We start from the raw sequence: 22,837 nt of genomic DNA on the forward strand, positions 1-22,837 counted from the left end.
CTAGTACAATGTCCAGCACATAGATACTCCTTCTCTATTAACAGAATAAAATTTAATTTTGATTATTTTGAAGCATTCCATCAAAATGGTTAAAAGCACAAAACAGAACCAGTGCACCTGGGTTGAAATGCTAGTATGGCCACTTCCTGACTTTAAGCTTTAACTTACATGTGCCTCGATTTCTCAAGGAATAAAAATAGCACTTTGTAGCGTTTTAAGGAAGATTTAATGACAATTTTTAGAAGCCAATTAGAATAGCTTTGTATGTATTCAATATTATTATTATTACTACTAATATTATTATTATGTAATCTCTGAAGAACATTTATGGAGGCCCAAAACAATATAAGTATGTGCCATGGCTAGAAATAAAATACACAATTTGCAGAGAAGTGGTCATTTTTTACCTGAAATTATGTTTTCAACCTTCGGAGAAGATTAAAATAAAAACCCAGTCTCAGACTTGAAGACTTAAATTGATCCATTCTCAGGAGTGCCTGAATGGTTCAGTTGGTTAAGTGGCTGACTTTTGGCTCAGGTCATGATCTCACAGTTCATAAGTTCGAGCCCCGCATCAGGCTCTGTTTAGACAGCTCAGAGCCTGGAACCTGCTTCAGATGCTGTGTCTCTCTCTCTGCCCCTCCCCGACTTGCGCACGTGCACGCGTGTGCGCGCACACACACACACACTCTCTCTCTCTCTCTCTCTCTCTACATAAACATTAAAAAAATGTTTTTAATTGATCAATTTTCAACAATGAATCATGGGAAGACTATCACAAAATACTATTACATAGATGTTTGGTTAAGTTAAAGGAATTTTTCCTACCTATTAAATATCACACAGAATTTCCTATGCAATTTATAGATCAAATTCATCTCAAATGGCCATTATAAAATTAAAAGCCACCAGAACAATTATTTTATTGATAATTTTTTTTTAGCTAACTAACCATACTCCCCTCCAGTAATATTCTGTAATTCTCCTAGCATAACTATTTTGATGCCTGTTGCCCTTAGGATGGATTTATTGTCTTCCCATTAAAATATGCAAAAGTCTAGGGTACTGCACATACACTAAGTTCCCACTCAAGGAGGTAAATTTGATTCTGCCTGGGGGCAGAACTGTGTGATTCGGCTCATACCAGTTTGAAGAAGATAAAGCCAGCACGAATTAATGACGCGCCATAGCACAGCGTGGTCAGAGTTAAGTTACCTAGTTTTCAAATTTGCCTTCTTTCCCACCAAAATGAGAAAAAAAGCTGTCCTCATGTTTTTATTTAAGATGGGAGTACGTAGGGGGTGCCTGTCTGGCTCAGTCCATATAGCATGCAACTCTTGACTTCAGGTTGTAGGTTCGAGCCCTACACTGGGTTTAGAAATTACTTAAAAATAAAATTTAAAAATATGTATTAAAAAAAAGAAGATGGTGTGCCTAGGCCAGGAGTGCTACAAAGGATGTGCAGTTAGGTTACTGGAAAGGACACAGGAGGGGTCTGTTTCACATAGCTAAAGCTAGGATTGCGTGTTTCATGCCTTCTTTCATGCGGCCTTCTCTCATTTATTCTAAAAGTAATCTGTGATCACCCTCTCTATCCACGGAAGGATTAGCAGTTTCCATATTTCGTCAGCTGGTCCCCAAGGTCTAAGACTCTGCAGGACGCCCCACCTTCTAACAAGTGAGGCACACAGAGCTGGCAAATAGGGGCTTTTGCAAAAGGCGGCACGATTTCACCCAGAAGACTGAGGTTATGCCATTCAAATGAACCTCACAGAAGACACATAAAAAACATAAATCATGGGAATACTATGATGCTTCAGACTCAGAAATGGAATCCTCACGGTTACTGTAGAAAGAGCAAGTTAGGAAAATTAATTAGATCACTTAGGAGCCATTTTTTCCACATCTCTTTATCCTGTTAATCATGAATCTTTACCTCAAAAAAAGAGAAAAGTTTTCTAATTTTCAAATATTTCCAAAGTAGCGTATGTAACCTGCCTAAACCTTTGAAAAAGAAATGAGCCCCCAAATTTAGTAGTTCAAAGTAAAACTTACTAATCATGAATAGACACAATACAACGTCTATTACGATTCAAACTCTTCCATTCAAGGTGATATTTTTAAACTAACAGTCTTTTGGTTCTATGAGGGATCCCCAGACATTAACTTGGAGCCTTCAAAAAAATTTGATATTTAACATTTGTTTGTAATATTAAAGATGTCCTCTGTCCAGAACACTTTACACCTTTGCTTTATCATAAGAGCTTTTTAAGGGAAAAAAACAAAAAGCAAACAGTTGGTTGTTCACAGGCAGCGTCCTATCACTTCTGTGGCATTCCACGTCACATGAAATGAAGATGTTTTGCAGATGAACATTCACACCGTGTACTTAATTTATGCAACCGTGAGTGCTTACGGGTAATTGAAACTGGGTACACGGAGGCTGACATTCTTTAGGACACAAACAATTCAGTCACAGTGCTCACTTTTCTGTTTAGTATAAGTGAACTCTAATTCCAGGATGAAAAGATGGTTTTGAATAGATTTTTCAAGTGTGCATGTGAAAAGCATGGTTGAGGGTGGCTCTGCATGGCCCGGGTCACCCTGACCTCGCCAAACAAAGGAACCCCGCCACCGCTACTGCTTTCTGGCTGCTGCGTCAGAGCAGCGCTTCTCAGACAACTTGTTGACATTTTAGAGAAAGTCCAGAACTCTTAAGTGGGCCGGGGCTGGCGGGAAACCACAGGGAAAATGGCTTGGCTCTCTAAAGTGGGGGTGGCGTGGTGTCACGGAGAGATCGCTGAATGGGGAGCCCGGGTCCCCATTCCTCAGCCGGCAGCTCTACCCGCGCCACCCTGGGAAGGTGGCTGAGTGGATGACAGGGCAGCGGCAGCACAGAGGACCAAGCCCGGCCAAGCCCCAGACATGCCAGAATAAAACACACCATAAGTCAACAAAACCAGCTGGGGGTAAAACAAGAAAAGAGAACTTAACCTAAAATATGTCTCCCAAACATTTTAGGTGAATATATGCGATCACAGGGAATCGACAGCTACATCTATCACGGCAGACGCTGAAAACAAAATGTGACGAACCACAAATTATATTACATTACTTCTTTCAAACAAGTAAAAAAAAAGATACAGTAATAATGATGATATAATAATGGCACAAAGAGGTACTAAATACTTTGTTTAGAAGAACTGGAAAGATGGCCAGAAGGTAGAAAGGACAAAAATTGTAGCAAAAAAACTGAAAATAAACACCAGCAAGAAAAAATGACGACAGAAATCCCCACATGTGGTTAAACAAAATCTAGAAAAGAATCCCCAAAAGTTAACTTTTAAGGACTGAGGGTACCAAAACCCAAGAATCAAAGAGCTGACTGGGGTGGAAATGCAGGGACCTTCCGTGGAAGGGAGTACGGGACCACCGTGTAAACAGTGCTGGTGACTAAACTGTCACTCAGGAGTACGTGTTAAGAACTCAAAACAGCTACTCGAAAAGCAAAGCAAGGCTCTGTCAATGATGAAAAACCAATTCAGATAAATAGGTAATAATGATTTCTGATATCAGTTCTTGGAAGAGAAAGGGGCTTACGAATAATCATGCAAAATGGAAAGAAACACACTAATACCAGCCAAGTATCCAGAAAAGATGAATTTTGTCTTTGAAAAGAATAGAACATTTAAATCTATAGGACCTGAGGGAACTTGTGAAGCAAAACCTACAGCTACATAGATAATTAAATATTTCAAAATATATGCAGGCAAATAGTAAAATGGTCTCAACTATCAGGTTCAATGCCTACATCTCTTCTTACTGTCCACGAGATTTTTTTCTTTTTGCCATTAAAAGGCTTCACGATACCTATTTCAATGACTGTTATAAACATTCTTGCCCTTCAGCCCTGTTCTTACGACAGCCATTACATACTCTTCCTAAACACACAGGAATACAAAGTTAAGTCAGGCTTCAGGGTCACCGGCCTTACGTTTGATTTCTCATTTCCTACTATTATTGACACAATTTTTAAGCTTTATTTCTAGGCCTTCAAGAAGCAAATACAAGAGGCTTCAGCAGTAATACACACTATCACTATTTATAGTGTTATTGTATCAGTCAACATAATTGTTTCTCAAAGTGATGTTTTAAGGCCTAACTAACGTTTTACAGAATGAAGTCTAGTTGACCAATAGCCCCAAAATGTACACTTACAAACAGTAGAACAAATATGGGCAAAGTACTCACTTCAACAGTCTCAATTTTTCCTTCATGGGGATGTGGTGTTCTTGGGTATATATCAACAAGATGTGGTGATGAATCAAAATGTAATCTTTTGAGATTTCTTTTAATAATGTCTTTACAATTCAAGCCATCAAAATTAGTCCTCCATAATAAGACCTTTAAAAAATTAGTATGTTGGCAGTTATCCACTTGCATGTGAAAGCACCAGAACTGATTTTTATTTTTACAAAAACCAATATACATAATTGTCCCTTATAATAGGAGAGCTAGATGTATATTTCAACAATGCTATTTTTTTTCAATACTATTTGTCAAGTGTGGAAGGGAAAGATTTAGCACTTGGAATTGCCCTCATGCCCAATTTAAAATTCATACTAAGAAACAACTTACTATTTTAAAATTCCCTTTTATTTTTTCAAAGTTCAAAATCATGTTTTTGGCTTGATAGTCCACCTTATTCAATAAATCTGCCTATGTATGACCCAAAGTCATATGTGTGACTTTGGGTCATACATAGGCAAAAATGCAAATTTGCTACAGTAACAATTTATATTTACCATCCTCTGAGGAGCTTAACATTTGAAGAACAAGATGTAGAGATAAAAGATGAGGCAGAGTTCAAATGGAAGTGCCACACCAGTATTGGCAATTCAGTGAGTTACACATATAGTTAAGTGTCCAGATGAGCTGCTGTTTGAGTTCCAGAAAGTATCAGAACTGGCACTATTTCAGCTGGGAGACAGCAGACTTCCTGGCATTAAGTTAAAATATAAGCTCATTGATAATCCTCTTAACATATACAAAAGAGCTGATTGTAAAAACCTTAGCTGAGGTCTTGGATTCCTTTTCCCTAACCAAATCAGAGAAGGAGCTGAAAGATTTACAAACCTGTGCATCTGCACCTCCGGAGCTAAACAGGTCTCCACCTTTTGAAAATGAAACAGTAAAGACAGGTCCCTAAAAAAATAAAGGGAGATTTTTTTTTTAAGCACTTGGTATTGTTTTCTTATGTCCAGGAAGACTATTCATTTTTCATCCTATTCTATATAGACTATTTATGCAATAAGTCTGATAGAACATATCCAGTTGTTGGCAAATAATGTAGGCAGAGTAAAGATTTCAAAGCACCAACCCAATTATATTTGAACACATATAAATGATACTAGATTTAAAACAAAGCAATACTAATAAAAATATGCAATACACGTTTTTCCCTTTAAAGAAAAGCTTGTACGTGTGTAAGTTAACAAGAATGTCTCTGTGGTTAAGTCTCCAACTCTTGATTTCAGCTCAGGTCCTGATCTCATGGTTCGTGAGTTCGAGCCCCACATCGGGCTCTGTGCAGACAGCACAGGGCCTGCTTGGGACAATCGCTGCCTGTCTCTCTGTCTCTCTCTGTCTCTCTCTCTTTTAAAAAATAAATAAATAAAAATTAAAAAAAAAAAAAAAGACTTTCTGGCTTTGGACTCTTTACTCAGAATAACAAATCACTGGCAGAAACCGAATGACAAGTCTGTAGGGAAGACGAACAAAGCCCCTTCCTGACCACAACGGGCTTCACTGAGTTCTCTCTTCACATGGGCAATGGTGAGTCACTGAAAGTTTTGCCAGCAGGACACAGGAGGAGAGCTGTGACTGTTGAACACTGAGGTCACAATTGTGAGAATGATGAATTGGACTGAGAATGAATGGTTGGAGCCAGTTAAGAAATTACTGCAATTACCTAGGTGAGAGGTAGTGAGAACCTGAAATTAAGCCAGGACTCTGGAGTTGGAGAAGTCACAAGATGTCCAAGGACATTAAAAACAAACAGAGGATACTAATGCTTTTTCTACATAAGAAAAATTTGGGGAAACCATCTTGTATTTTTCAAGTAGATCATCACACAGACTTAGGTTATTATAGCCTCATAAATATCTTTAGACTGAAAAATTCCATCGTGTGTAGTGTTTTCCTCCTAAAATATTTTGCTTATCTTTTTTTCTATTATTCTGTACTTCTTCCATGGATATTTTGATCATTGACCACTTCGAATTGGTTATTTCTTCAACCTAAATCCATGGATACACATATATCTGAGCTGGTTAGTGTCTATTTCGGATTTGCTCTAACACAGCTGCAGGACAAATGATAAAGCAAAGCAGGAAGCCAGGCAGGATACATGAAGGCAGAAAGAAGTCCTTCTCCCCTAGACCACAAAGCCTATTCTATTTCTGGAGATAAACAGCTTATAATTGGTTAAAAGGAAGTACCTAGGACATCTTTAAAAAAAAAGAGAGAACGCAGGATGCATTCTAAAAAAACTTAGAGAAGTTTGTATATTTACCCAGAAAGGAGGAATACTTTATACACTTAAGTAGAGTTTTTATTTAGTGCATTATATGCTGGTGAGTGTGTGTGTGTGCGCACGCGCGTGTATCACTGAACAGGCTCAATAAACAGCGAGCCTCTTCCCCACAGGATTCTAAATCAATTGAAAAATAAGACACAGGAATATCATCTTTCTTACTGGTAAGGGCTTTAAAGAGAAAATGTGGCTCTTTATCTGTGGGTAAATGGGCTTTCTAGAACTGAATCCCAGTATGAGTCAGATTTGAGTACCCAGTCATAGGCAAGACCGGACAAGGGCAGGCCTGCCCACAAGAAATAGCAGAGAAAAACAATGAAGACAGACTCCCAAGAGTAGAAGGCACTGGGCTCTACTCATGGAATTTCTCCTTCTAAACTCACCAGTGAGATTAGTGACGAGGAGGGAGAGGGTGTGAGAGGCTCAGTGTCAGAGCTGTGGAACAGCCTCCACACGAGGGGAAAGACCAGAGTAAGGAAAAGGCTTATCCACCGCCATTTGACCAGTCAAACCTATGCTACATACTGAGGAAGACAGCAGTGGGGGATTAATTTCACAGCCATTGAAAGACACACTGATTTTGACAAGAATTACAATAAATAATATTTCTAAGAGTTGCTTCCAGTGGATAAAAACCAAGTCCTGAAAGCAAACATTTTTTGTGATACCAGCAACGTGTGCCACACTTGGAAAGATAATAAAGACATATAAAATCGATCAACACTTTAAAATATACATAATTTAAAAAGCACAAATCTTAGTGTCAAATACCGTATGTCCTTGAAGTGTGTATATAAGTCTTCCTTCTAAGAGATCCAGAATCTTAAGTGTGCCATCTGAAGACGCAGTGATGAGATAGTTACCCGAAGGATGGAATGATACACAATTAACTCCACCGCTGTGAACTGATTTATAGAAAACAAAAGCAAAACGTTCAGAGAACAATTGTCAATTCTAAAGATGTTCTCTTGCCCTATTAGCAATATTGGGCTGGAAACAACAATCAATCAGAGACAATGTCTCCACAACACCAAAATTCCATGTAGCTCACTAAAACAAGTAAGTAGTTTGCCATCGTACAGCTTAAACTTCCAGCTAATGAGACAGAATAGCTTTAAAAGTGAAAGTGTGACATGGAAAGATGATCCCGTTAACCATGTAACTCTAAACTCTTCAGATACATTACCCATATAACGTAGCCAACAATTGATCAACACCAGCTCACATAAGATATACAACCTAGCCTTAAATGAAATTTCATAGCCAATTAGTGGCTTGAGGCTCAGGAATGAAGAGTATGGAAGTATGTTTGTAGCAGCACATGGTCTTGCCAGCTTGTCTGAGAATTCATTTCTGGACACCATCCTTCCAACAGGAGGCAGTACGACACAGCCATCAGAAGGCTGTTCTTCTGAGTACTTTGTAAACAGAAGGCCCCAAGCTAGTTCCATCAATTATTTTAGCACGTTACTTACCCTCCTTAACCCTTAATTTCCTTATCTTTAAAATGGGGACAATATTAATAATACTCCTGAGGGCTGTTGTAAGGATTTAACACAGTATCTGCCACGTGGTAAGTATACTTATTTTAAAAGGAAAATGTGGATTTAATGGAAATCCAATAAAAAAGAAACAAGAAATCAATTCATTTCTCTTCTAGCTTCAATGCACAGCCATGGCAGGATGTTGTTTTCTACCAATTATAACACCTATTTGTGCTCCTAGAACTCCTTCTGACTCAGAATTCAGAGTCCAATTCTACCCCCGACCTCTCATGTAATGCAGACAACCAACGTTTGAACAGCTTTCAGTAACTTCTTTTTTAACCGCCCTGGCATCATTTTTAAGGTCGCTCCACCTCTCTCTCCACTCTGACATCCACGCCAGCTTCTCAGACCACGCTGTTGATGCAACTAATTGTCCTCTAGTCAAATCAAAGGCAGCCCGTGACCCTGTCTGAGAGAGCCACACCCCACTGAGAAGCATAGGCTGCGGGTTTAAGAGTTTCCTGGAGTAGGCCAGGCAGCACCTGGACTCTGTTGTCATGGAAACTGTTACCTTGATAATGCTGGAGCAATTTGTTTACTCTTATATCCCAGATTTTCACGGTATGATCAGAACCTGCTGAAGCTATGCATGTACCAGTAGGGTTAAAGCCCACAAAATTTGCAAACCTAGAAGGAAAGAATAAGATAGTCTAATATTTTGATTTCTTCACCTTTATTTCTTTATTTGAACTTAATAATTAAATGCCTCTTTAGCAAACTAACCCATGTAACCACATAAATGCCCAAAGAGAATGGACTTACCCTACAGAATCTGAGAAGTTATTAACACACTGCTTATTTGTGGTATCCCAAATTTTAATAGTTTTATCTTCACTACATGATACAATTAGCCTTCCATCAGGTGAAAATCTGGAAAGCACAAGAAGATTATCTTTGTGAAAGGCTCCTGACAATCACCCCCACCCCCATACACACACACACACACACACACACACACACACACACACACACTCCCCCACACACACGTCAGGCTGTACATGTATTAAATACCAGAGACCACTGCTAGCACACCATGCAGCAAAGTCATACCCTACAACCATCTCTCCAACTAAAAATAAGCATAACAAATTATAAGCACAATGACAGACCGTTAAAAAAAATCAAAATATACTATATAGACCAGCCAATTTTCTTTTTTCCTTTTCTTACTTTATTTAAACGATTTAGTTTTATAGCACTTGTTCTAGGTCTTTGATTCAACTTTGCCCTCCTCCTAAGCCAAGTACCTTGTTGTTGTTGTTTTTGTAAGTATTCTTTTTTCAAAAAATATTTATTTTTGAGAGAAAGAGAGAGAGAGAGAGAGAGAGAGAGAGTGTGGGGAGGGGCAGGGAGAGAGAAGGAGACACAGAAGCTGAAGCAGGCTCCAGGCTCTGAGTCAGCATAGAGCCCGATGAGAAGCTCAAACCCGAGATCACGACCTGAGTCAAAGTCAGACGCTCAACCAACTGAGCCACCCAAGTGGCCCATAAGTATTTTTTGTCTCTTTCTTCTATTTTTGTCATTTTCTGGTATTATCCATGTGACCTAAGAGAGCCTTTACTATTCATCCCACTAACCCTGTACTGAAGCTCTTCAGAAGAAACAGATTGGCATGTTGAGAATTAAAATTGAATGATACTACCAACAAAAGCATCAACTCCCCAAGCCTGTAGTTTCCTGGACCTTGGGAGGCCCTAAATCTCCAGTGGATAGCTCATTTATACAGAACTGAAGGTCCTGATGCATGGACACACCTATCATCCACATGTCCCATTAAAAACAAATGAGTGCATTCTCAGACATTTCATCTACTGTTTTTATGCACTCTCTTCCTTTAAGAATCTTTCCAAAGTTCGTTCTTTTTCCCCTAAGTGGTAGGAGAAAAACAGAAGAGTAGAAGACCAAGAAAAAAAAACCTGAAAATTTTTAGACCACTGGGAAACTATGAACAGTTTTTTATTATTAATATTTTAGTAATAACAACAAAAAACGACAGACTTAGGTCATAGACGAATTATGTTTCATTTTATTTGTACTTTCCCTCTATGCCCAGATTACTATAAAGGTCATCAGTTAAGGGTGTGGATTATAATTGAAGGGGGTGTTTCGTGTTCTCTCACTCCTCTCCTCCCTCTCTGTTCTTAAGGCTAACCTAAAAATAATTCTTCCTGACAGAAACTTTGAATGTGTCATTTATGGATTTACCATATAAAAAAAGGGACATAGGAACGTAATTAAGTTCTTTGTGAAATAATCTTTTAAATTCGGGCAAGTAACCTTGCAAGAAAATGTCTTCCGAGCTGGGTAGTTCAGTTTGATTTTACAATAACATAGTACGTTATTAATCTTTTCCTCCAGAAAATATGTGAGAAAGATTAACATATGAAGGACAGTATTATAGAAAGGCTTCAAGCAGATGAAGCATATGTTATACAGACTGGGGAAGAAAAACCTGCTCAGTATCCTTATGAAAATATAATAATACATAGTAATGCAACTAATACATAGAATCAAACTGTTTCTTTTTTTTTTTTTTAACGTTTTATTTATTTCTGAGAGAGGGAGAGACAGAGCATGAACAGGGGAGGGTCAGAGAGAGGGAGACACAGAATCTGAAACAGGCTCCAGGCTCTGAGCTGTCCATACAGAGCCCGACGCGGGGCTCGAACTCACAGACGGCGAGATCGTGACCTGAGCTAAGTCGGTCGCTTAACCGACTGAGCCACCCAGGCGCCCCTCAAACTGTTTCTTAATGTTATCTTTCTTTAATGTTTATTTATTTTGAGAGAGAAAGAGAGTGAGAGCATTAGTGGGGGAGGGGGAGAGAGAAGGAGAGAGAGAGAATATCCCAAGCAGGCTCTGCACTGTCAGCACAAAGCCCAACATGGGGCTTGATCCCATGAACTGTGAGATCGTGACCTGAGCTGAAATCGAGAGTCAGACGTTTAACCCCCTGAGTCACACAGGTGCCCCAACAAGTTATCTTTTAGAAATCACTTAATGTGAGTATTTTAAATAAGTATTTCTAAGAGATCACTTGATCCTTACATTTTAAGAAAGCCATGACAAAAGAAATGTTTAATATAAAGATGAAGTGATCAAATTAAAAAACAAAGTATAAAAATACTCAACTTCGACACTATTGGCCAAATACCACCACCTCCATTATCATCATTATCCTGCCTACATTTATTGAGCACACATGTCCGAGAATGGTTCTTAACACATTACCTGTAACAACTTGTTTAATCCTCAAAATAATCCTACTAAACAGGTGCTACTGGTCGCCTCATATCACAGGTGAATAAACCAAGGCACATAAAGGGATCGGTAAACTGCCAGAGTCACACAGCAGGAAGATTTGAACCAGGCAGTCCGGTTCCACAGCCAAACCTCTCAGTCACTCTGCTTAAGTCCCTGACAGAAAGGCAACTTTCTTCAACTGGCTAAATTATTTAGAGCACAGAAGTTCAGTGTGGCTTCTGGGTAACCACAGAAAGTTCTAAAGTGGAGGGAAACCATGAGGCAGTGCTCTTAGGAGGCCAGGTGACTGGGCTCTACCTGACAGTTTAACCACTAGACTATCCTTTAATAAAAACCGGCCTCTGCTGCCATACATTGTCAGTGTCCTTGGGGAGTTTATGGGGGAACATATTCATTGATTCAAATATTTTATACCTCCAAAACCAGGCACTGGGCCCTGTCCTGGGTAACTGGAATACAGTGGTGAATGAGACTGGTAAGATCCCTGCCTTCATGACGTTTGCACTCTAGGAAGGGCACACAGCAGCATTTTAGATAGTGCTAAGAAAAGAGTTTGAAACAAAAAGGTGCCAATTTGTCAACAGAAGTTCCATGGAAGCAACAGGATTTTAAAGAAACTTGTGAATAAAGAAAAGGGGGTATCTTGGCCGGCTAGAAATCCATCCTGAGCAGGAAGGGCTATAGCCCCGGAGAACTTCTAGGTACTAAAGAAATGAAGGGGATGCAAAAGTCAGATAAGTGGAGGGAAAGGAGGGGAAGAACCTGGTGAGGGGTGGGGTGGGGGGTGTTCTACCCCAGCTCGACATGACCAAAGGGGGACCGGAGATTAAGGCTGTCCCCCTCCTCCGGACACCACGTTATAATGCCTGCATATGTTCTCTATATATGTGTTTTGTTTTGTTTTGTTTTGTTTTGTTTTGTTTTGTTTTGTTTTGTTTTGTTTTGTGGGGGGGGGGGTTGCCTTGGGAAGGGTTATAAGTGAGGCTGGTGGTTTGTATCTTCTCTTCTCTCCTTTTATTTTGAATTAGATACATCAAAAATAGGTTGGCACCAATAAAAGAGGCTTCTCTTTGCCCTGACTTCGGTCAGTAAAGGACAGTCCTTTCCTTTGTCAGGGCTTAAGCAACATCTAACTGGGTTATCAATTTTAAGAGTGTTAAGAGGATATAAAATTTCTACTGAGACATCACCAGATTTCTAACTCTCTAATTCAGCACCACTCGACTACCTTTTAAAACTTCCAGAAAGTGTGTCATAGAGATAGACATTATATTAGTCAATAGTGACTGGCAGATGATCAGACAGGAACTGTCTGTAAGGCATCTGGGAAGTTAATTGAACCACTGTTCAATCTCTTAAATATACTGGTACTTATTTGAGAGAATCAGGAAACTACTGAACTTCTTTCTAGAAAAACTGGTTCACAGGTCATTGAGAATAGCCCAGTGGCATAACAGGAGTTCTTTAACTTGGAATCTATGGAGTTCCTTAACTTGGAATCTATGGAGTTCCTGCAACTGTATGTAAAATTGTATTACCATATGCACAGCCATAGAGCTATTCACATATTCGAGAGCCAAAGGGGTCCATGAACCATGAGAAGTTTCAAAGTGCTTTCATAAGAAACCAAAAACTTCCTTTGGAAATCTCTTATCATTGGAATAAATGTTCTATAAAAAAAACATTTCCAGCCCTCAGGCTTCTGACACCAAACAGAGTAGGCACTGTTCCATGTCTACTGAGAAACAAATAATTAGTAATTGGACTTTGAAGCCAGCAGCTATTCAATACGAGGGGGAAGCAGTAAAAAGTAGTGGAAATAGACTGTCCAGTCAGTACACAGTCCTGAATTCTAGAGCCAATTCTGCAACTGTCCGGCTATGTAACCCTGTGAAATTCAAAACCACACTGGCCACTGTTTTCTATTTGTATAATGAGGGTGTTTGGACTGCATTCAGAACCAAACTTTCATAGACTCATTAAAAAAATATATTGGCAGTCTCAGAGTTTGCTTTGGTGGGATTCTGTGTTTACACACTGAAGGTGAACTTCAAGGCAATAAGCAAAACATTTATACTTTTTTAAGTGTTGGTCAGCATCAGAAGAGAACCCATCTGTTAATTGCAGTAACAGGATTCATTCCTACAGCTGCTGAGAGACAGAAAGCAGATGAAAGAGATATAAAAAGATTTAAGTATGCCATGAAACATGTTAATTATTTGTTGGGTCATTTACCATTTATATGCCCAGACTTCTCTCCTGGGATCTCCACCCATAAGTGTAACTGCCTACTGGGCGTCTCCTCTTGCATATCCTGCAGGCACCTCCAACTCTGAGCTTGTCCAAATCTGAACTCATCGTCTTCCTCCCTAAACTGTCCTTCTCCAGTGTGCCGTTTCTCAGCAAATAGTCCCTCAGGCCAGAAGCCTAGGAGTCATGCTTTGTGCCTCTTCCTCCTCTACACCTCCACACTCCACACATCAGTTCCTGTCTCTTCAAACCACAGTGCCTAGCATCCTTACCACTGCTTACCAGGTCCTTGGGGTCTGCCCTCCGGTCCCTTTATCACCCTACTCTTCCTGGCACACACCCCTCTTCTCTCAGGTCCTTGCTCCTGCCTCGGGCATTTCCTCATGTGCTGTTCCCTGTGCCTCAAATGCTGCCCCCTACTCTTTATCTAGTTTAAAATACATAAGAAGATTTTACTCATCCTGTAAGTCTCTGCTCAGTGTCACTTCCTCAGGAAGGCTTCCAGACTGCCACCCCCTGACCCCCAGTAGGTTAGTTCCTCAGCATGTGGTCTTAGAGTAGCTCCGGTTCATACTTAGGTCATCCTTGCAATCAAGCATTCTGTTTACTTCCCCAACACATGTAAGCTCCAAGAAGACAGAAACCATGTCTGTCTTGTTCACTGTTGCATCCCCAGACACCGTGCATGGCACGGAGTAGGTCCCTAGGAAACATTTAAGACAGTTAAAAAATTTGTTTAAGATATTTGGGTCTAACTTAATATTAGAGCAAATGAAAGCTGCTGTTTAAAAGCTACAGTTTGTTACACAGCATGAATATGCCTAATGACATCTAACTGTATGTTTTAAAATGGTTAAAATGGTAAGGTCGATTATATACATACATACACACATACATATATGTATTATATGTATATATCTCTTGCCACTACAAAGAAAAATCTCTGCAATTCAGATGGTCAAAGATCACTTGTAACCCTACAACAACTGAAAATTAAATGTAGACTTTTCCCCTAAAAATTAATCCTGGAAAAGCAATAATGTTGGACAAGTTGGCTCAATAGCCTCTACTTATTTTTGATTGAGGACACTATAAAAAAGCACACATTATCCAAGAATATACATTATTTTAAAAAATACAGGGCTATAATAATTTTACCTATTAGAAAATTTCTTTGCCACTAAAAAAAGATAACATTATATATATATAATGATCAATGTTTTCTTCATTAGTCATTAAAGAAAAATTTAATGTTAAAAAAAGGAAAATACAGTAAGTAAAAAAACAGTCCATAGTGCCATCACTCAAAATCCCACTTAACCATTGTACGTATGACAGGTACTTTATCTTTTATATTATAATCTAGAGTTCTGAATTTTGCTCCCCACCCCAACACGAACATTTTCATGTCATTACTTGCATATACTCTCCTTTTAATGGCTACATAATAGTATAAATTTTTTGAAATAGTTTTCTTTATTTGGAAAATCGGTTCTTTCCAATATCTCACCATTATAAATTATACTGAAAGCAATACCTCTGAATTCAAAGCTTTTTCTTTTGCATACAAAAGGGTATTTAGAATACATTTCCAGTTGTGAAGTCACTGCACCAAAGACATCTGATATAGTTTGCAAATTGATTTCTAAAAAGACTATACTAATTTATATTTTAAAAGCATGAATATATTTTCCAATAGACAGCATATCTTAAAAATATTTCTGTGAATTAAAATGTATCATCATAAACGACACTACTCCAAAGAACATAGCTAGTTATTCATCACCTCCTACACGAATAGGCACCATCTCTATGCCACAGAGAAAAGGTTGAGGCTCCAAGAACAAACTTATGGTAAGTACTAAGCACAGACAGACACAGAATTTTAATTACTTAAGTCCATGGTGTATGTTTAAAATTCAAATACTAAAGGGAAAAACAATTGCTCTGCTAACCCTCTACATTCATTTCAATACACTGCTCATATATCAGGAGGAAGAGCAGTATCACTTGAACAATTTTTAATGTTTAGTTGTTTAATTCATCTACAAATTTGGTAAATGTATGGTATGCAATAGAAATCCCACTTATATTTTTCCAAACAGAAATCCAGTTGTTTTAACTTTATATTAAACAGTCCATCCAGTTCCCCACTGATTGGAAATATCATCTATCATAAAACATACATGGGTATGCTTCTAGTCTTTCTATGACCTTTTTTTCCTAATATTATACAATTATCACCATATTTTAATTTCTATAATTTTATTTTATTTAAGTTTATTTATTTATTTTGAGAGAGAGAGAGGGAGAGAGAAAGAGCGCATGCATGTGCACAAGGAGGGGGGGCGGGCAGAGAGAGGGAGCGACAGAATCCCAAACAGACTCCACACTGCCAACACAGAGCCCAATACAGGGTTCGAACTCACAAACCAGGAGATCATGACTTGAGCCAAGATCAAGAGTCAGATGCCCAACCGACTGAGTCAGTCAGGTGCCCCTAATTTCTATAATTTTATACTGTGGTCTGACAGTTGGTTGGACAAGTTTCTTCTTATTCTCTTTCTTGTCATTTTTTTTGTTGGCTATTCTTACACATTTAACTCACCCATGTGAATTCTGAAATTGGCTTGGTAGGCTACAATAAATTCCTTTGACAGAAGTTCTAGACAGAGGGATTAATGGTTATCAGACTTACTCTCCTACTGTAGACAATCATACAACTGGGCAAAATATATGAAGCAACTGTTTTCAGGCACCGGAGAAGAGATAGCACACAGTTGTGAATCGTGAGAGGCAGATAACACATACCAGGTGAACACCAAACCTATCCCAGATTTCTACCCGGGAGTATTTTCCAAACCATGGCACAAAGACATAGAGCCCAAGGAGACAGCAGCAGTCCAACTGAGCAGAGGAAACAAAAATCAGAATGCAGAACTGGGCTAAAGGGCTGGAAGTTTGAAGACAGGGTGTGAGAGAGGAGCTATGAAGAGCAGAAACCAAAAAAAATCTGCCTCTGAGGCCCCTTGAGTTTGGTCAAAAACAAAGCTGCTAATGCTCTGGGCAAAAAGGCTTGGCAGAGAACAACCACTGGAGACTATGAGCTGAACAAAGATGCCAGAGGTTACATAGAACTGAGAGATGTTCAAGTTCTGGGCAGATTTTGTGGAATGCTTCAGACATTTGGTGGCAGCCCCAGAAAGGCCACTAGTACTATAGCCCAAGTGTCAAGGCTACTCTGAAACAGTCTAAATCCAAACCTCAAGAGAATCTAGTTGAGCCATCAAAGAGTTAACTGCTTACCGGAACAAAACTCAACACTTTTTAGAGATGATAGAGCACTTTATGCTCTCAAACACTTAGCAATGTTTGGGCACACAATTTTATTTTATTATTATTTTTTTAATATGAAATTTATTGTCAAATTGGTTTCCATACAACACCCAGCGTTCCTCCCAACAAGTGGGCACACAATTTTTAAAAAACCACAAGACATACAAAGAAGCAGAGAATCTTGACCTAGATAGGACATAGATGTTAGAATTAGCAGACAAGAACTTTAAACAATTATTATAAATATGTTTAGGATTTAAAGGAAATGATGGACATAATAAACAAATGAGGAATCTCATCAGAGAAATGGGTAAGCTTGCAGTAGATTAGACATTGCTGGAACAGAAACACCAGGGAAGCTGAAGATAGGCCAATAGAAACTATACACACTGAAGCGCAAAGAGAAAAAAAATTTGAGAAAATAAGCAAAGCCTCAAAAAACTATGGGATGATATCAAAATTCAACATATGTGAATTTGGAATCCCAGAAAAAGATGAGAAAGAAATGAGGGCAGAAAGATATATGAAGAATAAACAAAAATTTACCAAATGTGATAAAAATATCAATCCTTATATCCACATAGTTCCAGAAACCATGAGAAAAATATACAAAACCATAGGTAGGCTCATTACAGTCAGATTGCTATAAAAAAAAAAAAAAGGTGCATTACATATAGGAGAATAACAATAAAAATGACTGCTGCCTTCACATGAAAAAAAAAAAGAAAAAATGCAAAGCAGAAGACAATGAAAGGACATCCCCTAAGTCCTAAAAGAAAAAGTATCCACTAAATTAGAATTCTACATCTCAGCAAAAATATCATTTAAAAAGGATAAACAGGGCATATCAAAAATAGCTATTTCTCATACAAATGACTGTATAAGAATTTTTGGAAAAATTTTTATCATGTTTCTTGTCTGATTCCAAAGGGCCCATGATTGCCCTTTTTTGTAGTGTTTAGTTTCCATATATGAATAAAACTTCATATTAAAAAAAAAAGAAAAAAGGATAAACAGGAGTGCCTGGGTGGCTCAGTTGAGGGTCCAACTCTTGATTTCAGCTCAGGTCATAATCTCACAGTTTTGAGATCAAGTCCCACATCAGGCTCTGTACTGGGCATGGAGCCTGCTTAAGAGTATTTCTCTCCCTAACTTGTGCCCTCCCTCTCTCTCAAGATAAGATAAGATAAGGTAAATCAAAATGGATACACAAAAAGAGAGAATTCATCACCAGGAAACCCACACTACAAGAAATAGTACCTGAAGTTTTTTAGGTTGAAGGGAAATGATACCAGGTGGAAACTTGGATCTAGTTTAAAGAGCACTGGAAAAGTATATGAGGGCAAATATAAAGACTTTTTTGTTTCTTATTTAAAAGAAATGAATTGCGAGCTCATACCATATACAGATATAAAACTGTTAAGAATTAGGAAATTGGAGATAAATTTTTCTAAGTTCTGACATTAGAACTTTTATAAGTTCTAATATTATATATAAAACTGCACAAATTAATTCAAAAGTAGACTGTGATATATTAAGGATGTAGACTGTAACTTCTAGAGGTTACCACTAAACAAAAACCCAAGACAAAGAGTAAAGCTAAAAAGCCCAAAGAGGAGATAACATGGGATACTAAGAAATAAGCAATCCAAAAGAAAGGGAGAAAGAAATAAACAAATGGGACAAATAGAAAACACAGAGTAAGATGGTAGACTTAAAACTAAGCATAGGAAGAGTTACATAAATATAAATGGGTTAAGCTCTCCAATTAAAAGGCAGAGATTTTCAGACCCAAGTATTTAGAAATTAAAAGTTACCCTGATAGTTAAATACATGAAGTACAGCCAATGGATAAATAGTAGCTACTTGTAGTAGCAACCCCAAACACTGTGTGCAAATGTGCGAAATGACTTGGGAACACAACCTAATTGGTGACTCCAGTAAATCTGTAGAAAGAAAAAAAAAATGGAATATGAGGGAGTTAATAGCTGACATGAACTGACACTTCATATTCATTCACTTTAATTTTCACGAAGACTCTATGAGGAAGGTACCTCTTTGTACCCATTTTATAGGAGAGCAGACCAAGCAAGGCTCAGAGAGATTGGGTCGTGTTCCCAGGATCACATGCGAGGGAGCTGTACTACAGGGCACTGCCTCTCTGCTGAATCCAATCAACTGTACTGCAGCACTTGTTACCAGAGAGGAAGCACCCAGCAACCGCCAGAGGCAAGAGTCGTCAGTGTGTCTCCTGCTTGGCCTGGGGGAGGGGGCACCCGACCAGCTGATCATGCAGTTTCCTTGGCAGGTGTGTGCATGTGGCAGAGATGGCCCCATTGCTCTATTCAAACCTGAGAAAACTGTCCATCAAGATTTTGTTTTTTCAACAAACTTTCTTGCTTTCATTCCAGGGCCCATCGAGCTCTTGTTCTGACTCTGTCAGTGAAGGAGGAAGGCCCTGACTGAGACAGACAAACATTCTAGTCCCTTTGAAAGTTAGTGTTGTTGTCATAAATAAATAAATTGGCATCTGGCTTATGTTTCAGACTCTCCTAAGTTTATTAAGCATGACTCAGTGCCCCCTGAGCATTCTCACCTCTGAGTAAAAAGTGAAAATGGCCCTTCAGAACTTTGGAAGAAAGTCCTGAACTGGGCTGACCCTAGCAAGGCTAAGTTCTCACAGGAAGCTGCACAAACACTGCAGACTGTCAGCTGGCCTGAGTGGGCCTGAGTGGTCAGTTGGGCCCTCTCAATGCTCCTGTTGTCTAACTACAGTAGCATGAGCCAAGGAAAAAAAGATTACAATAAACACATGAGGAAGAATCTCTAAACACGTTGTAGAGCACACATACGGAAAGTTGCCAAGAAGATGAAATCCTTACCCATTCGATTTAACCAAATTATTTATCAAAGAACATTCCTCCAGAGAGACCTCGGAAGAGTTTCACATGAATCACTGATGCCAAACAGTAAGAAAAGAACTGATAAAAACAAAGAACAGAACCACAAGGCACCAGAGAGATAAAGGCATTCCATTAAGAGTAGGCAAGCTCAGTACAAAATTGTCAATCTGAATAGGGATTGGCCGAAACGGAACAGCGAAGCCCCATAAACATTCTCCTTCGTAACATGCATGTACAGTCCTCCTACATTCGATATTAAAAATCCACAGAAATGACTCTTCCTTGAAGAAGCCCCTGGAAAACTCCTACCAAAACTACCTGCACACCCCTCACTGATTCATTCAGCCCACATTTTTGCACAACTCCTCTGAGACTTCCCCACCCCATCATGACACTGCAGTGCTTCTCACACCGTCTGACTCTGCCTCACACCCACCTCATCAGCTCCCTCCCTTCAGAGTCACCTGAGCAGGGATGTCTTCCCTGAGCCATGTGTAAAGGAGCACCCGCCAACCCCATCACTCTCTACCTTGTGACTCCACAGTATTTTCCTGCAGGGCACATATCACCAGTACATTTTTTAATTGTCTATCTCCCTTTGGTAGAAGGAGCTCCACGAGACTGGGAGTTTTGTTTTGCTTTCTGTGGTATCTACAGAATTTCGAACAGGGCCTGTCAAGAGAATACAATCTGAACAAAATACTTACAATTGAAAGTCTAATAGGGAAGAGAGGCCTAAGCAGACAGGACCTCATAAGCAAGACAATTCAGTGGCACGGAGGACTCGTAATAAGTGGGGCCTGGGAGAACCGTAAACACTTCCTGGAAGGAGAGCTGCAGAGCCGCATGGGGAAAGGGGTGGTGGACTCGGGGGCATTCCAGGCACAGCGGGCAGCACTTGGAAAGGGCACAGAACACAGCAGAGCATCACACACAGGAGCTCAGTATAGCTGCAAGAAGGGGATGGGGAAGGGGACAAAGACAAAGTTGTGACAGGAAGGCAGAGCAGACAAGCCAGGGCAAGGAGTCACCAATAGCTTTAACCTGAGGAACAGTACAACCAGATTTGCATTTCACAAAGGTCTCTTTGGAGGCGGCAGGGCGGTGGGGGGGGGTGGGGGTGAGGGTGGGAGAATGGGGCAAATCTGAAGTGTCTACGAGAGTCCCTGATGCTAAAACTAAGACTGTGGCACTGGGGGTGAAGATAAAACAGATGTCTTGAGTGCACATCACTGGATGTGAGAATAACCCCCACTTTTCCCAAACTCTGTTCTGCTATCAAATCTTACAGAAAGTGCCTCTTAAAAAAAAAAGTGAGAGAGGGGTGCCTGGATGCTCAGTCAGTTAAGTGCGCGACTTCGGCTCAGGTCACAATCTCACAGTTCGTGAGTTTGCACCCCGTGTCGCACTCTGTGCTGACAGCTCAGAGCCTGGAGCCTGCTTCGGATTCTGTGTCTCCCTCTCTCCCTGCCCCTTCTCTGCTCACACTCTGTCTCTCTTTCTCTCTCTCAAAAATAAATAAACATTAAAAAAATTTTTTTAAAGTGAGAGAATTTTTAAGGCTCATTTCTCACACACACACACACACACACACACACACACACACACACACACACGTACACACACAAACACATGTTAATAAAACCAGGTATAACTGTATCCAGAAACCATACCATGTAATCAGATAGCAATTCTTTCTTTCTCAAGCTCACAGCTCTGCTGTCCCCTGAATCAGCACCACTCTCAGGTCAACTGTTAGCCAACGGTGTCCCTCAGTAACCACAGGTTTCAATAAGCGCAAGGGGTGCCTGGCTGGCTCAGTCGGAAGAATACGAGACTCTTGATCTCAGGGTCATGAGTTCGAGCCCCATATGGGGTGTAGAGATTATTAAAATAAATAAATAAACTAAAAAAAAAAAGAAGAAGCTTAAAGTAGCAATCTCAGGGGAAAGGCCTGCTGTTCTAACAAGACTCACTAACTCCTGTAGGAGGGAGATGCCCTGTTCTGGATGGCAAGCCTGAGCTGAATGCCCTCTTCTGGAACTGGAGATCAGGCCACACCAGTACCTATACACATACAGAGGGACTGTAGGGGAGGGCTCAGGGAAAGCTTAGGGAACGCTTGGGCACCGTCACCAGAAAACAGAACAGATGCTAAGCAGACAGAAGTGCAGGGTTCCACCACTGTCTTCTCTCTAATTGATGAGAGGTTTAAAACCAAATGTTGGGCCCTTCCCCAGTTCCTAAGTCTCTCCCTAATGTTACTCAGCGGGAGGTAGGGCAGGCTTGTGGCGTCACACAGTCCCGAACACTATATTTCTCATCCTCACAACAGTCCAGTTGAGAAGGCTCATTACCCTCACCTCCCGCTGAGGCTGAGAACCATGGACTAACTCGCCCGAGGGTAACGACGTGGCAGGCATGTGAATCCTGACCTATCTCACGCCAACCATCTAAAGCAGTCATGCTGTGGGTTGTAAGAGCAGTTTACAAAGAGCTCAGGAACGATCATGCTTCTTCCCAATCCCAAGCCCTCCAGTGTCTCCGTGTTACTTGGAGGATGAAGTCCAAAGTCTTTTCAAAACACCCATGGCCCTGAGCCTTCCCCACCTTTCCTCTTCCTCATCCCACTTTACTTCCTGTGCCAGGCAACAGCTGAAAATTTAACATTCCCAGAGCACAAAACATTTTCCCAGGCCACAGAGCTTACTCCTGCTCCTTCCCTCTGTGAGTGGCAGGCCACCAGTCCCCATCTGACGAGACGGCTGCAAGCCTCTTCTCCTCCTGTCCGTCCCTCAGTGCTGGGCCTGCAATGTCCTCCTTGGTGTTTCCTCATACAAGTCCAGTTCGATGCCCCACTGCCCTTACCCCTTGTGCGTCATCTTCCCATAGGAGACATCATTTTATACTTATTTTGTATGTGTTTTGTTTCCGTTGAACCA

At 40.0% G+C, this 22,837-nt stretch overlaps 1 protein-coding gene across 5 annotated transcripts in view; it reads right to left on the reverse strand.

Moving 5' to 3' along the window:
* POC1B (POC1 centriolar protein B) overlaps positions 1 to 22,837 on the reverse strand; it is a 96,647-nt gene that overhangs the window by 44,048 nt on the left and 29,762 nt on the right. For all 5 annotated transcript variants that reach the window (XM_027071121.2, XM_027071119.2, XM_027071120.2 and 2 more), the window contains 5 exons: positions 8,905 to 9,012; positions 8,654 to 8,769; positions 7,367 to 7,500; positions 5,137 to 5,205; positions 4,252 to 4,404 (listed from right to left, as the gene is read on the reverse strand). In XM_027071121.2, coding sequence (XP_026926922.1) covers positions 4,252 to 4,404; positions 5,137 to 5,205; positions 7,367 to 7,500; positions 8,654 to 8,769; positions 8,905 to 9,012 — 580 coding nt within the window. The remainder of the gene's footprint in view (positions 1 to 4,251; positions 4,405 to 5,136; positions 5,206 to 7,366; positions 7,501 to 8,653; positions 8,770 to 8,904; positions 9,013 to 22,837) is intronic.

This window comes from Acinonyx jubatus, chromosome B4 (assembly GCF_027475565.1).
Source record: "Acinonyx jubatus isolate Ajub_Pintada_27869175 chromosome B4, VMU_Ajub_asm_v1.0, whole genome shotgun sequence".
NCBI classification, from domain to species: domain Eukaryota; kingdom Metazoa; phylum Chordata; class Mammalia; order Carnivora; family Felidae; genus Acinonyx; species Acinonyx jubatus.